We start from the raw sequence: 16,242 nt of genomic DNA on the forward strand, positions 1-16,242 counted from the left end.
TGACTCCAATTTTGTTATTGTTAACGTATTCCAGTTTAGTAACCGGATTGCTCAGATGCCTCTCTGCTAATCGCTAAGATAGAATGCTTATATATGCAGCCGAGGGACTGTAGCCCCTGGTCTCGCTTAGTGTTGATCTATACGGGATGCAGTCTCTCGTGGAGATGCGAAGTGCATTCGTCACTGTCCACTTTTGTGTGACATGTTGTAACCTTTATTATGGACCCATCGTACCTCCCTGCTATATACATCATTGACATGCATGTGACATTAGCTTTCAAATGACACCAAACATGATTATGTTGCACCTGAGGATGACCATATTCCATACTTTCGACAAGAGATGAACAGGGTCCTGAGTATGTCTGTGCTGTAGGTTGCCTGGCAGCAGACAGAGTCCAGAGTCCAGGATGCAGCTGCCCTTAGCGTGACCTGCTGACCAGAGACTAGCGACAAGGGTTGGATTGCCGCTACTTCCCGGTTGAGTTGCTTAATGGTCACGTTTGGTGGGTGTTGCATGGTAACTGAGGTATCCAGATCTCTGTTGCATTCCTCTGACCTCCTGCAAGCCCAGAGGTAAACACTCGCATTCCTTTGGGGGGGGGGGGGTTGCAGGAGATGTGGTCCTGTAAATTGCCCTACATCAGTATGATGCTGTGCGGCAGCATGATGGCGTGCGGGTAGTCTACATTAAGTGGGAAAGTACCCCGTGTTAAAAAATGTACTTCTGCTTGTCTTTGCGTGAAAGCTGGTTGCTCAATGCCCTGTTCAGAAATTAACGGGTTTTCCAGTCATTAAAAATGAGTTCAACATTTAAATAGACAGATTCCTCTACAGACATTGAACTTTTATCGAGTAACCCCCTCCCCTTCCCCTGTCAATTTAGGTCCGTCCAGTAAATGGTATGAAGTTATTAATGGATATCTTGTGAAATCAATGCGGGAATTCCCATACTGTGGTCCAGTGATAAGCGAATTAGGCTTTCAACTGTTTAACTGTGGTGGCTTTTATCTTAAGTGTATCTTTTCTTATATTTCTTATATTTATCTGCGTGGAACTCCTTTACCCTTAACTCCGAGGTCATCTGCTTGAAAGTGGGGGGGGGGGGGGGGGGGGGGGGGATACCTCCATCTGTGGTGGTAATATACTGCAGTTTTGTTCAACTGCTGTGAAAGAGGAAGGGAATTCAAATCTTTTCTCGACTACCCAAAAGTAGTCCTTACTAGTGAGACATGAAGTAGATAATATTTAAAGTAGCTACACTGTATATGTTTGCAAAAAGATGTGGTTTTGCAAGGATGAATACAAAATTTAAACTCTATTCTACAAACAGAAAGAAGACAGCACACTCCTGGTCCCAGCTCACATTCCAGAGGTGAATTAAAACACCCATGTAATACTGGTAAGGTGGGTTTTTTTTTTTCCAGTGAACATATTTTTTATTATAGTTTCAATACACATTCCATGGAAATATGCATTACATCATACAGTTAGGGTAATACTTTCATAATGGTAAAAACATCAAATGCTGCAATAATTACTTATCTTACATAAAAATAAATTAAATCTAAAAATGACTCACTACATGTCTTTGATGGTAAATTCTTGTGAGGAAGAGCCAATGTTTGAATGGGATAAGCGTAATGCTGTTTTCACTTTCAGACAGGTGGCAACAGAAGGATTTGTGTGAATTCCCATATTCTATCCAAGTGATTTCAGAACACAGGGCTCAGGTTCCGTATTCCTGTTTTTACCGGAGCCAGAGAACCATAGAACCACAAAGGAGAGCTGAGGGAATGACCTGTCACAGCTCCACAGCTCACAGCCCCACAGTCCTGTAGAGAGGTGGCCGATCAAACATGCCACCTGGGTGAGTCCCACAAGCCTCAACTCTTTCTCTTACTCAAGAGCCTTTGCACCTATCTTTTGGTTTTTCTGTGGGAAGGTGTTTTTGTTGCAAGTGTTTCTTGTTTAGTTTTGCTTTGTCTTTTTCCTCTCTCCTGTTTTCACTCACAGATGAGTCCAGCGGCTGCTGAGAATGAAAAAAATCTGTTGGTAAGGAAAGGAATGTAATATTTGCTTGATTTTGTTATTTAAACTTAAGTGTGTTGTGATTAGATTTAGTTTCTCTACCATGGTCTACAATGTACATTAAAATTATCTTTGTCAATGCATTTTTATGGTTGTTTTTTCAGGGGGTGTGGGGTGGACTTGATGATGCTGTCTCAAGGTTAAGGGTCAAAGGCTGCCCTTTGAATTGTGGGCAGCATGTAGCTTACCATGTCACCATGTCTGAAATATAAATCACACCCATCATCTGCTTCTTTTGGTTTGACACATTCAAAGCCCTTTTAAGGGATGACTTGAAAATGTATTTTTAATCACCTTGTTAACAATTTCAGTTAACTGTACCTTGAGTCACGATTCATGCGTTCACATTTACGCTATATTAGTGGGAGAAAGGCTAAATTCTTCCTTTTTCCAGGAAGTGTTTCTTATGAGATTTTCGGGGTGTTCATATAACGCCATCCATTGTGAATGTGTCTGAAATTGCAGTGTCTTAATTAGTTAATGGTTTGCTGGTTTTGTGACAGAGTATAGAATCCTCTGAGGTCATTAATCAGGCAGGCAAGAGTAGCGTGGTTGCTTATGAGGGGCTCAACAAAAAGTGTAACCTCATTTTTAGGTGACACTCAACAGGAGCTATACAGCTATACAGGAGCTAATGGTGGTGTATAGTTTCTGCAGTATCTAATGACAAATGTGCAGTTTGCACAGCACTTTATAGAGATTGTCTGTCATTGTGGTTGCCAGTTTTGGACGCATGTAAAACATATGGAATAACTTATGTATGATTTGTGATTTGTAAAAGCACTTTTGAAAGCTGATATTTATGATTATGGCAATAAATGAGTTTGTCCAGAAATAAATGCTGGTATGCCTGACCTGCGATGTACACTAGAATAGGGTTTAGATGCAAATCACATCTGTTTTTTTTATTCTTACTTTTTTTAATATGTAATGTGCATTGATTGTCCTGTTCCTCTGAAACATGTGATACTAATCGTCACTTCTTTTCACATGCATCACGCACAGTATTATACAGGTAGACTGTGGGAGCCTGATTGACCAGTTGAGATTGCTGGTGATGGGCAACCCCCTTGCCAAATCCCAGTCATTGTTGGCTGGTGACACAGTTGGGCCGAAGAGCTCAGCTTGCATTCCATGTAAACGCCTTCACCACTAAGCTACCGAGGAGGCCTTTAATTGTCTATTACAGTAGTGTGTTATTCTACATCAGGGGCGGCAGTGTAGCACAGTGGTAAGAAGCAGGACCGGTAACCAAAAGGTTGCTGGTTTATTTCCCCTCTGGGGTGCTGCTGCTGTACAAGGTACAAGGTACTTAACCCAGAATTGCCTTAGTTAATATCCAGCTGTACAACATACATGGACAACACCCTATGTAAGTCACTCTGGATAAGACCGTCTCTTAAATGCTGATAATGTAATGTAATGATCATAAAGAAGGAAGCCCTGTGGAATTTTGTGGTTCACAGTAGCACACTGTTCCAGCATCACTGACCCACACACTGCGTCACTTACATACACATATTTGCAGTTGTATAAACATACATACTGAATTGGGTAGAGACAGGATTTACAGGTGTAGCAGGAAGCAGAAAGCTTGGATTTATTCCTGTAAACATTCCTTTACATCAACAGCATTTGAAAAAAGGTAAACCTTAAATCAAGATATGTTTTCATATGTGTGATATGATCCATTTCAAAATATATACATGATTGCTCTTTTCATATGAATAAATTCCCCAAACTATTTTGCCATGCATGATTTTACAATATGGTAATAATCGCAAATTTCTAATCATATGTGGCTAGGAGGAAACAGTGATCAGTACAAACACTTCAGTATGACTGACAGCAATGTTGTATGCATAGAGCTGATAGGCTGTATCTATCTGAAATTCCAGGCCAGCTGAGATTCACACATGTAGCAGAGTAAAGGTCACTTTGTGCACTTTACCCTCAGCCCTTATTTCCTTGTATTCTTCTCATCTCCGGGTACAGCACACTCATCTAACTATGCCATTGAACTCAACTGGTGAAGATCAGTACTAGAGTGCGTTACATTTGCAGTATACGTGCATTGTATATGAGCAATTTCTCCAACATACAGTGATACAGGATGTTTGCAGCTCAGAAGCCAACTTCTGAAACAGAAGAGACTGGGAGATGGGCGGTAGGTCTAAGAGGAAGTAACTGAATGCCATTCTCTGTGCGTGACCAGAACGTGCTGCTCTTGCTGCCAATAATCACAGGAAGCGCTAAAGCCATAGGTCACTGAAGATTCTGATTTGGAAATGAAAACATTAAAAAAGCCGGTTACTGAGAAATGTCAGTTACTTCTTCATATTTCTGGTTGTTATGACATAGTAGGCTATGCCAGTAAGAACTGAGGGGTTTATTGGAACAGGGACATTCCAAAGGGGGAGTATGGAATATTTGAGTTTGAATGTTTGAATATTCTGCAAAGGGTCAAATATTATAGGGGCAAATATTATTCATATGTATATAGGTAGATAGATAGAATGAATGGTAAAAAAATAACATATACTTAATGTTGTATACGCACAATACATTCAATAAAAGCATAAATTTTGTATGTAATGTTTTTGCATAATAACCAGTGGAAATGTGCCTGCTGCAGGTCCCGGATTATGAGCCGTCTCTGCCGGTGACAGAAAAATCAAACCCTCTCACCCGAGATATCGATAGAGCAGCCCCTGCACAGATGGTCCGGCTGCTGGAGAGCTGTGACACAGAAATATTTCAGGAGAGATGGGAGGGTGTTACGGACTACCAGGTGCTGCCGTTCTCATTCATGCAAAGCTATTGTTATTCTTTACATAACTGAAAATGAATTTACCCTCCTGAATGTATCGGTTGGCCAGATGCTTGTCTTCAGAATTAGCTGAGCCTTAAGGTCTGGGTTTGATGCCAGATATATTATAGTGCCTTAGTGTTCCTGTGACTGCAGTGAGTGCAGTGTAATGAGCCTAATGCGCAGTTGGTGACCCCTGCAGACAGGGTTGCATGAAGGGGATATAACTGCAAAAATATCAAAATTTAATGTAATATGAGCAATTTGTTTCATGAATAATGTATTTTGACAGAGGATGTCCATTACCCATAACTTTTCTGATACAGGCCTGTCACTATCACCTCTTGTTTGTGTTTGTGGAGACAGGGATTATTAAGTGATGCTGTGGTGGGGAAGCTTTGTCATGTGGCCAAGAAGGTAGAGGATATTCTAAAGGTAAACCTTACACATCAGTCACCTGTCACAAACATCAACATCCAAATCATCACATATCACCAGCATCAACATCTCACCAATCACGTGTAATCAACAACAAAGTCTGTCCAATCATGTGTCATTGTCATAAAAATCCAATCAGTTACAATATGTATCAGCAGCATAAACATCCATACCACAAATTATGTCACCATCACCCTGAACTGGGTAGAAACATAGTTTCAATACATGACTACTATGTTGTGGGTCATTATTATGAAGAGCACTTTCAGATTCAAACAACTGTTAATATATGCTCTGTTTGCACACAGAATGCAGATACTGGGACTGATGGTAAAGTGGAGCTCACGACAGGCATTTGAAATATTGCCTACTCACCAGTTGTGGTTTACATACCACATACATATCTGTTGCAAATGTATTCTGGGCAGGAAGTAGTGTAGTGGACTGTTAATCTAAGAAAAGAATGCAGACACTCTAATCCTAAAGGGCTACAGCTGAGCACAACTGAGGTAGAGCTCCCTATATGAACTCCAGGTGAACCCCAGAGTTACCAGCAGAAGGATAAGGAAAGAGGGAGGGAGACCTGATGGAATTTCAGATGGATGAAACATTGCATCAGAGGTCACAGTTCATCATCACAGGTTATGTTTTAAATGATCTGAAATCTGAAATGTCAGGAAGAGAAGATGATTTTATTTGAAATGATCCCATTAAAGAGTCTGATACCTTGCACTGACCATATTGTTTTTGCTGGCACCAGAGGACAGTCTTATACTCATGACTGGATGTGGTCCTACCATCATGAGTGGGTGTGGAATTATTGTCAAAAATGCATGTGTTTCAACAGGCCCCAGAGGACAGTCTTATCGTCATGAGTGGGTGTGGCACTTCTGGCCGTCTGGCTTTCCTATTGGCAGTAAGTGCCATTTTTATAAACCTTCCAGTATTCCATTTTTAAAACACAAAGTTACACAAAGGGAATTTTCTTCGTGTAGAAGGCCACTATAGTTTATCAAAAAAAACAAAACACAGATTGTTAGGGTTCCTTTTCAAACATACAAACTTGATACCAATTTCAAGCTCCAATAGGTAGGTATTAGTGACAATTACAAGGTAAAAGGGTGTTATTCACCTTAGGCTCACTGTAAAATATTTAAAGTTACATACAGTAAGTTGGCATTTGAAATCAAAACGTCCTGCTACAATTATTCAATTCTTGGTGAAATGATCATAATGAGAGATTTGCTGAATTGGTCTTGTTTACTCTGTTGTTCCTCTTCATCTTTCAGACATCCTTCAACAGACTATTGAAAGAAAAACAACAAAAGCAGATCTACTCTTACATTATTGCTGGAGGTGACAAGTGAGTATCCCACAGGTATAGCTTGTCTCTACTGAGCATGTTTAACAGAGCTAAAATTAATAGCTTGTGTGAGTCCTGCGTGAAGTCAGAAGAGTAGCAGGTAGCAGGGTGGTTTCAGCGCTAATGTCACTGAGACTGATTGAGACTGACTGGTTACAGTGCTGGCCATTAGAGTTTAGCTGGGCATTGGTTTGAAATGGTTGGTTTCCGTGGAGACCCATTTCACATCTGTTACAAATGTACAGTGTGAACATGGAAATTGGTTCCTCTGTATTTGAAGGCCCCACTGCTCTATTGCAAAATGTTGCAGCATTTGTAAGGCTCTTTGTTGTATTTGATGCTGCTGCTGCATTTCTGGTCACCTCTGCTGTAACTGAAGATGCTGTTGCATTTTTAGGGCCCTTCTGACATCCCAGGAGGCCCCAGAGGACAGCCCCCACCTGGGAGCACAGATGTTGGAGAAGGTGGGCAGTAGTACTGGAGTGTAGGACTATCTTGTAAAAATGACAGGCAATTATAACGTGTCTACAGTAATAGTTTTACAGAGATGCTACTGTGTAGCATTGGGGGCATTACTTGAATTGTATTACGGCATTCGTTAGCGTTTTTGAATCCGCACAATTAAATAATATTTATTTAAATAATATAAGTAGCTCAAGTGTTTTCAAAACAGCAAATTATTTTTAATCAAAACTACTTTTAGAAAATAAAGGGAATTACATAATGTGGTGTACACAGTCACAGTGCAGTCTGAGAAGGCATTTCCATAGGTGACTTTTCAAACAACAGCTGTCAATAGAATATCAAAAGTCATAAGTAATTTCTCCAACTGACAGAAAATTTCTCGGAATGTGTGCTCTCCATAGCAGTTTCTTGGAATGTGTGCTCTCCATAGCAGTTAACAAATGGGCTTGGTAACAGCTAAGTGGATCACACTGTTATTGTAACAAAGTTGTTTCCACGTATTCAGAATGTAATATTACTCTCGGTCTGTGTCACTGTGTTGGGTGCCAAAGGGAACAAAACTTAACCAATTCTGGATGAAAAGGTTATGAAATAAACTCCACTGAAGCTCATTATTAAACAAGAAACACAATGTTTACCAACCATGCTGTGGAGAAGTCATTATTCTCATTGCATTTCTTACTAAGTACACTTCAAGCTCATTAATTTCAGCTATGTCATCTGATATGCATCCATAGCTGTGATCTCTATTGCTCAGAGTGCAGTTTGGGTGTTGCTATGAGGCGTGTGCCCATATTCTTTGCAAACAAGAAAACATAAATGTAACTCATGGGCAGTTGGTACAACATAGCACCTCAGTATGTTGCTCTCAGTACTTTAGTGTCTTTTTCTAAGGACCGTGTGCCATAATTGATCTGATGTGCCTGCTTAACAAAGAGAAAATATACATCACAGTATAATCTCTGCCATATTTAGCATTCTCTCAAGTTCCCTTGCATGCTCCTACCTTGTCTGCACAAGCTAAATTAATCTTTGAGCGCATACTAAACTAGTCTGTTCGCATAAGGTAAGTTATTCTGCACGCTTTAAATTTTTGTTCAGTGAAAGGAGAAATACCACACTATGGAATGCCTTAAATAATGGTAAAACATTTACTAAATATGACACAAACTTATAATTAAGTAACACAGTTAGGCTATTGAAATTGGGGTAGGACCCCTTATACAGGTATGTAAATCAAAATGCCACAGAAATGTCAAAGCCCTCTGTTACGCTTTAACAGAAAAATACATTTTATCCTGATTAATTCTTTATAAAAATGACCTCAGAATCATTTTTGTTTCTCTTTTTTTGTACCATAGGTCTGTGCAGGAAAGAAGCAGGTCCTCTTTATTGGAATATCCTGTGGGTTATCGGTAATTGTCTTATTCTCATATGATTTTCATACTTACATACTGATTTAATTAGTTTAATTAGTTTAATTAGTCTTTATTTTCTTTGTTCTAGTTGTTATTTATGTCATATATTTTGGGCTGTGACCTGGAAGAATCATTAAAACCTCAGTTAAAAAGCCAGCTGGAAAATAGCAGGGAATATGGATTTTTTTATGCATCTCTGTTCCAGATTCACTTAGGTGCTTTGAATACTTCCTACAAGTGAAGTATTACATCCATATGCGTTTTTAGACAGCGCCTAAAATCTGTCTGATTACATGATGTATCACTGTGTTTTTAGCTGTAAATATTTTTATCTGATTCAATGACTTGTCTGACTCTTGTACGGCTAAACTGAGGTAAACTGAGGACTGATTGGCTATAAATAATCCTGCTGGACTTGTTTGGCTCCTCCCACATAACTGAACTGAACTGCTACAAGCTGATTTTAGCCCTGTGATCTCTTTGCATCACACCTGATAAATTCCCAACAGTTTGTGCCAATATAATTAAGGTGTTTTAATCTTCAAGCCATTTACTGTATGTTGTGTTTAATACATTTTTTTATGCATACCGATGTGGTAACTGGTGGGTGCTAAAATATCCAAAGCATCATGGTATAAAACAGTGCAGATTATTTCATAATTCTTTATGGAAGTTCCTATTTAGAGTTATTGCTCACACAGACTCTGATGTTGTCCTCTCTTCCCCTGTGAAGGCACCCTTTGTTTCTGGCCAACTGGATTATTGTATGAACAATCTGAACATGTTCACACCTGTGCTGATCGGATTCAACCCTGTGTGCATGGCAAGGTAAGGACACAACATATGTACACACATCTAAAGCTCTGCAAAAGATTAAAAAAATACCACAAATAAGCACTAACACTATGAATGATTGACCTTAACCTCACTGGACAATTAAGTGTACTTACCTTAACTATGCTAGTCAGTGAAGTCATGACAAATGACAGACACCGGTTTAATTAGTTCCACTGAAATACAGGTTTGTGGCTGATTTTTGAATACATTGTGTTTTGTGTCAGTGATGATTCCTTATTTGTAACTGAATTTTTACAAGATTTTCTAAAATTTTTATTTAAGAAATATATTCATATTCACTGTGATACATCCATACGTTTAGTCATTAATTTATTAGCATCAGTGCATTTTGGAACAAATGTGTTTTCCTGAATAGCTGACTCTTTCACATTCTAGCATGTAATAGCGATGGCTTGTATGTGTCTGTTATGGAGTTAATATACCTGTGCTCACCTTCACTCTGTGCAGGAATGAGCCCATTCCTGGCTGGCCTTTAACCTTTAGAGACGTCGCAGAAAGGATGGCCGTGCTGCAGGAAACTCACAGAGCATTCATCATTAACCCTATCGTGGGAGTGCGTCTGATTCACTGCCTCCTTTCGCAGCATCAGCTGTGCATTTCCACCATTTTGTAATGCATGTCTTATGGGATTCTGGGAAAATGCAGTTCCCATAGCAACAAAATTAGCCAGTGAGGAGTGGTAGTTAGGAAACTGGGTGTCTAACCAGGAGGTTTCAGGCTACACACCCGGTGTTTAATCAGATTTTAAAAGGGCTGCATAGGAACACTGCAAACTGTATGACTTACAATTAAAGACTAAGTACAGAAATATTATGGTATATTATAAGCAAATATACAGTCTAGTTTTGACTTTTTTAGCTGTGCATACAGGGCATGTATTCTTAATGTGAAAATGCAACTGAACACCCCACTTTCCCTGCAGCCTGAAGCCATCAGTGGATCATCCAGGATGAAGGGAGGAAGTGCCACCAAAATCCTGCTAGAAACTGCCCTATGGACAGGGTACAGAGCAGCTTTCAGCCATCAGCCAATCACAGCCAGGTACTGGAATGGCGTTTTCATCACACCCTGTCGGTACCTCTGACATCACAATCGCAATCACAATGAATCGGTTCATACCGATCGGTTTGGCTGCGCTGATTGCTGTCTGCATTTCACAGAGAGGTCGTGGGCCTGATGAGGGTTCATGAGACAGTTCACAAAATCACATACTCTCAGAGTGAGGGGATCGCTTTCCTGGTGGAACGTGCAGGGGTGAGGTAGGATGATTTGCGGAACTGCTGCTCTGTGTTGTGAAGTCATTCTGTTTTTATGGCAGAATGAGGAAGTGGTGTTAAACCATTCTTTTTAAAGAATGCTGTGGTATGTTACTATATATGAACTAGTATGAGCTCATAACTGTAGTCAATTAAAGCTAAGTATCTCCTCTTAAGATTTAAAATTGAAAATGCCACTGTAACTTTGAACGCAGTTCAAAGGTTCTATATGCTTCTGTAGGGGAATCATTTTAGAATTACCTGTACAGTATTTGATTATGTTGTCTCTGGCTGAAACCATATGGTAAATTGACTTCACTTGCTACTTTACCTGCTCAGGTAATTGGTCAGTTTGCAAGGATGGTGTTCCTCTTCCATGTTCTGTATGTATTGTATGCTACTGTATATTCCACGTGAATCTATTATATATTTTTGCATTTCCTCTTACAGCTTGCAGAGGGGAGGGCACGTGTATTATGTGGGCTGGCACTCCTTAGGAGTGATAGGGATCATTGATGCCAGTGAATGCATTCCAACATTTGGAGCAGGTAAGCAGTGTTTATCAAGGACTGGCAGGACTTTTCTCAAATTCTACTCTCAGTAAGTTGGTTTACACCTCTAATGACAGAATAACCAACATATATTACTGGTTGATCAGAAATGTGTGTCAGGATTTCAATCCCTTAAATCAATCTGTAATAAACACCAGCTGTCCCGGATTCTTCTGAAGGAAGTTACCTTGCTAATTTGGGGGTGTATTGTACTCAATGAATAAAATGAGAACTTTTACATAATTAATGAGGATAGCCAATCAGAAGACAAAGCATACCACTAAATCTTCTAGATACACCCCTGCACCATTGAAGTGCATATTTTGTTACAGTTTGATTTATTTACAAGTCTGTGTGTCTGTATTTAAATTCAATTCAACATCATCACAAAAATGATGAATTTTCATACCATTTCAGAACCAGATGATATCTGTGGATTTATCAATGATGGTTACAGTGAAATGAGCAACAAAGAGGGAGATTTATCTTCACTAGTGAGTAAACCACTGTGGTTGTAAAGGAAAAACCTGCAGAAACATACATTTTTAAATATAACTATGTAGTGTTTAGTAATTTTACATGCATGATGCAATATGTCCAGGCTGTAAAATAATCCAATATATGTACTGTGACCTTCTGTGAAATCAAAAGTCAGCTGGAGATGCTATGTATCCATTGTGGTGGTGGCGGGGCCATTGTCAGCAATCATCTCTAAATTATGACAAGACTTTCAACATTTGCTTGAGGCTTTCTGTATTGTGTCCAATGATCTCTAGGGGCCTGAATTCCACATTAGCCACAAAGACTTTGTGAGCACCGTTTTACCCAACGTGACCCAATCAGACACTGTGATCTTTGTCTTTACTTTGGAGGGTAAGTCATATCTGTGCTGGTATTTGTGTATTTTGTTTCAAAGACCATAAATGGGGAAAAATAAGCAAAAATGACCTGAAATATGAAAATATTATATGTGTGCTACCTTGCTGAAAGTAAGCTATTTCTAACTGGTTTGATTTGAGCAGAAGCAACTCTCTCTACAGATGACCTGGATGCTGCTGGAACTCTAGCTGCTCAAGTGAAGGAGAAAACATCAGATGTTCATGCTGTAGCTCATGCGTTTGGGTCATGCACCAGTCTGCAAAATAATGTAAAAAAAACTTTTTTGAAAAGTTGTTTCATTTAGTTTCACTACAATTCTCCAGTCTAATCCAATACATTGTTTGCAAAACTTCATTTTCTTAAGTTTTTATTTTCAAACTGGATACACACAAGTGCACATTTTAATTGTTCTAATTTATCTTTGCAAATGCAATACAAAAAATAATAATTACATTTAATTGACAAAGGATAATACATATAACTCACAAACACTTCATTTTTATTTGAGTGATTCCTGTCCAGAAGACATTTTAATACCAATGTTGAGATCATATCTGTCTTTGGGTATAATTAAATTGTATTTTGTACTTGTAATCAAAATCAAATTTATGGGTCTTTTAAAAACTGCCAGGCTGTGTTTTAGGGTTTTGCACAGTATTCAGATAATACATTTATATGCTGATGTCTCATCTATGATGTGATTTGTACCAAGTGGTCAAGATGAATTTCATAATTTGTTGTTCCACATGCATCTGTTGGTAAAAGAGTTACAGGTTAGAGGTTAGTGCTGGTAACTGTCAAAAGGTTTCACCAATGTAATGTCACAGATTTTATGTCATCTATTTTAATTTCACTCACTTCAGTTTGACTTTGTTAATAAAAAATCAATTCAATCAATTCAAGAACACTATTATATAAACTGACAATTCAAATAAATTTTCTGTAACTATTCTGTATTTCTTTCTAGGAAAAGATCAAAGATGTGTTTGGGACTGTTTTGAATGTCACATGGCCCTGTCCTGAACAAGACGGCTCCTACTTCGTGGTAGAAATCTCTTTTATGGTTTACTTATGAGCCAAGCAGAGTCATTTCAGTGTAGACCAGTCTAAACCTGTTATAGCAGGGGCTGGTAAAGTTTTCTATGCCATGTCATACACTGAAATGCCTTGTGTCCCACTTGCTTTATTACAGGATGAGTAGTTCTCTTTAAGGTAAAGGTAGTTCTCACTGAGGGATAAGTAGCTCTAGCTGTGGGCTGAGTAGTTTTAAGTTTTCAGTGGAATTCTCATCATATCATTTACATTGGTAATTAATGTAACTCCACCATATGTAAACACCTTCAGACTTCAGCAGCTATTCCACTCAAAAAAATAAATCATGTGACTCCACTAATGATGTAACTGTAATACTGTATGTATTTTTTGCTCTGTGGTGCAGAAGCTACAGGCAGAGTTGTCGACAAAGTGGATTTTAAACGCCATCAGCACAGGAGCTCACATCTTAAAGGGCAAAATCTATCTCAATTACATGATGGACCTAAAGGTGACCAACAGCAAGCTGTTCAGAAGAGCCATTCATATGCTGCAGGTAACCCAAACAAGGCAGAGTGGGTGATGGTCAGAAAATAACTAGCAATGTATAACAGTAAAAATGGATTTCATGAATTGACACATTGTGGTTCTACCGGGTGAACCCTTAAATAAATCAGCTATGCAATCATCTGGATTAGATGTCAGTACTGGGGCTGCTAGAGTGACACAGGAGTTGGAACTGGACACATAATCCGAAGCCTTTTGGTTTCTATCTCACCTGTGTTACCTATGAGCAAGGTGTCCAACCTGAATTTCTTCACTAAATGCATGAATATCCAGGTACATAAGTTCATATGTAAATATCAAAATGCATAATATTGTGATGAATAAGGATGTTAGTTACAGCATGAGGGCTGGTGCAACATGGCTGGTTCAATTCCCTGCTGGCATTGCTGTTGTACCTTTGGGCAAGGTACTTGACTTATAATTGCCTCAGTAATGTAAAGGCAATAAATCGACATCAAATACCAAACCCGATGTTAATGCGTTATTTCTTGCTTGAAGGTATACCTAGGAATTTAGTCCAAGAGAGTGAGAAGCACACATCTGAGATACTGCAGTTTAGTTCGTTTGCAGCAGGGTTTGTTCCTCAGTGAATGTTCCACCTGCTGTTTCCTTAATCTCCCCGGTAGGCATTCACCGGCCGCTCCGCAGAGCAGTGCCATCAGGCTCTCCTGCAGGCCATCTACAACTCGGAGGACCCAACCGATGAAACCCGTAAAGCAGGCATCAGCATGCACACAGAGCGGGCCAGCAGCAGGGACAAGGTAAACCCTGCAGGCTGTTACGCTCACACTCACTGGTCTGGGAGTGTTGTGAGCCTGGTCTGACGCTGCTGCTTGTGTAAATTGAATGGATACACTTATGTTTCATTGCGATGGAAGTCGCTCTGGATAAGAGCATCTGCTAAGTGTATGTAATGTAATGTTATTCACAGACCAAGCATTTACAGAATGGCACGGTATGAGGCACTGAGGCAGTTAAATGCTTCCCTTGGGGTTCATTTGGAAACACTGTCTTTTTCCACAAAATGTAAAATAATTCTGAAGTACATGTTCATGATAAACAATAAAGTGTGCTTTTATTTTGAGGTAACAGTCCTTGTGGTCTTCAAATAGTCCCTTCAAATAGTATAAAAAATTACTTAATGACCCAACAGAGGTTAGAGTTACTGTACCAAACTTTTTTTCATTACAACTTTTCATTTGTTTAAGGTCGAAAACATCAAAGCTCTGACTATAATCTTGTCTTGCCTGTTTCCATTAAAATGAAGTAATATTTTTCTAGAATTCATCAATAAGATGGAAAAATTTGCTGAATCAGAAAATTCTGAAAAATTGAACAGGACTGTATTGAAAGCACGGCAGAACATGAATTTCATACGAGAGACAGATAACTGACTATGTCACTTTCCACCCTACCTGGCAGAGGGGTTTAGAGGTTTACATTACCTTCATTTAGCAGACACTGTTATCCAGAGCAACTTCAACACAATAGAACATAAGTGTGTCCATTCAAGTTGAATGAGCAAAAGTGTCAGACCAGGCTAACAACACTCCCACACCAGTGAGTATGAGCATAGCACTATTCAAGCCCTACCCTTTATCAGTTTATAACTGACTGTGTCCGTTACCGCCATACCTTACAGGTGGTGCCCACTGCCCTGGTTATTCTGACCCAGAACTGCACTTTGCTTGAAGCCAGAGCTCAGCTGGATGCTCACACAGTCATCAGAGACGCGGCTGAGGCCTGTCTCAGAAGAACCCCAGACCACATCACTGCAATATGACCACAGTGTTCACTAATGAGATTCAAGGGAGCAACACATACAATTACATGACATACACAACTATAACATACAATGTAATAAAACAAGTTTTAAAAATATTACTATTTAGTTTATTCTGTATCCATCTGTAATACTGTAACAAGTCTGTTAGTGATACATGCTCATTGATGTGATGAAATCTTTAAATATTGCAGTAATTTCTAAATATTAATTTAAAAGAATTTAAAATACATCATTTTACATGTCTCAACTATGATATGGTGGTTATTAATGATTTCACAGACTGTTTTATTTCTTAAATAAAAGCAATAAAACGCTCTGTGAGGGATCTCTGTTGAACAAATATATATTCTTTGCTGAAACTTTCAAGAATGTGGATGGATTGCAAGATTCCACAGTGAGGAGATATTAACTTATTTAATACTGTAAACTGATGAACATTTTAAGAGTGTGCCTTTAAAAAAGTGAATAAATGCTGTTTTACAGTACCACTGTACCAATGTGAATATAAGGGGAGGGAGGCAGGAGGAAGTACACATGTGGTCCACTGATACTCCTCCACCCTGCCCTCCAAACACATTTCCTTCTATTCAAATTCAATTAGGCTTGACTGAGTCAATGGGAATCTGACTCCCCAAATTCTCTCTGGATAACAAAGGACCAAAACCGTTGTGATGACTCATTTCAGCTTGTAAAAACCTTGGTGAGGTGATTCTGATTCTTTGCAGTCTT

General features: G+C 39.1%; 1 protein-coding gene across 1 annotated transcript; it reads left to right on the top strand.

Annotated features, from left to right (window-relative positions):
- Positions 1–4,204: 4,204 nt before the first annotated feature.
- On the top strand, positions 4,205–15,535 carry gckr (glucokinase (hexokinase 4) regulator). Its single transcript, XM_036542223.1, has 19 exons — positions 4,205–4,258; positions 4,727–4,882; positions 5,267–5,335; positions 6,186–6,254; positions 6,628–6,701; positions 7,099–7,165; positions 8,528–8,581; positions 9,318–9,412; positions 9,890–9,995; positions 10,365–10,483; positions 10,603–10,701; positions 11,149–11,246; positions 11,667–11,743; positions 12,026–12,122; positions 12,290–12,396; positions 13,096–13,173; positions 13,567–13,716; positions 14,354–14,488; positions 15,370–15,535. The coding sequence occupies exons 1-19, from the start codon at positions 4,205–4,207 to the stop codon at positions 15,508–15,510; spliced, it is 1,845 nt and encodes a 614-aa protein (XP_036398116.1). The 3' UTR covers positions 15,511–15,535.
- Positions 15,536–16,242: the final 707 nt, after the last annotated feature.

The sequence above is a fragment of the Megalops cyprinoides genome, chromosome 12 (assembly GCF_013368585.1).
Source record: "Megalops cyprinoides isolate fMegCyp1 chromosome 12, fMegCyp1.pri, whole genome shotgun sequence".
NCBI lineage: Eukaryota > Metazoa > Chordata > Actinopteri > Elopiformes > Megalopidae > Megalops > Megalops cyprinoides.

Bases quoted from the DNA above. Each gene is read 5' to 3' on its own strand.
- gckr (XM_036542223.1), top strand. From the start codon at position 4,205: ATGTTTGCAGCTCAGAAGCCAACTTCTGAAACAGAAGAGACTGGGAGA. The intron at 11,247-11,666 runs GTAAGCAGTGTT...ATACCATTTCAG, and splicing joins CATTCCAACATTTGGAGCAG to AACCAGATGATATCTGTGGA. The intron at 13,174-13,566 runs GTAGAAATCTCT...TCTGTGGTGCAG, and splicing joins AAGACGGCTCCTACTTCGTG to AAGCTACAGGCAGAGTTGTC.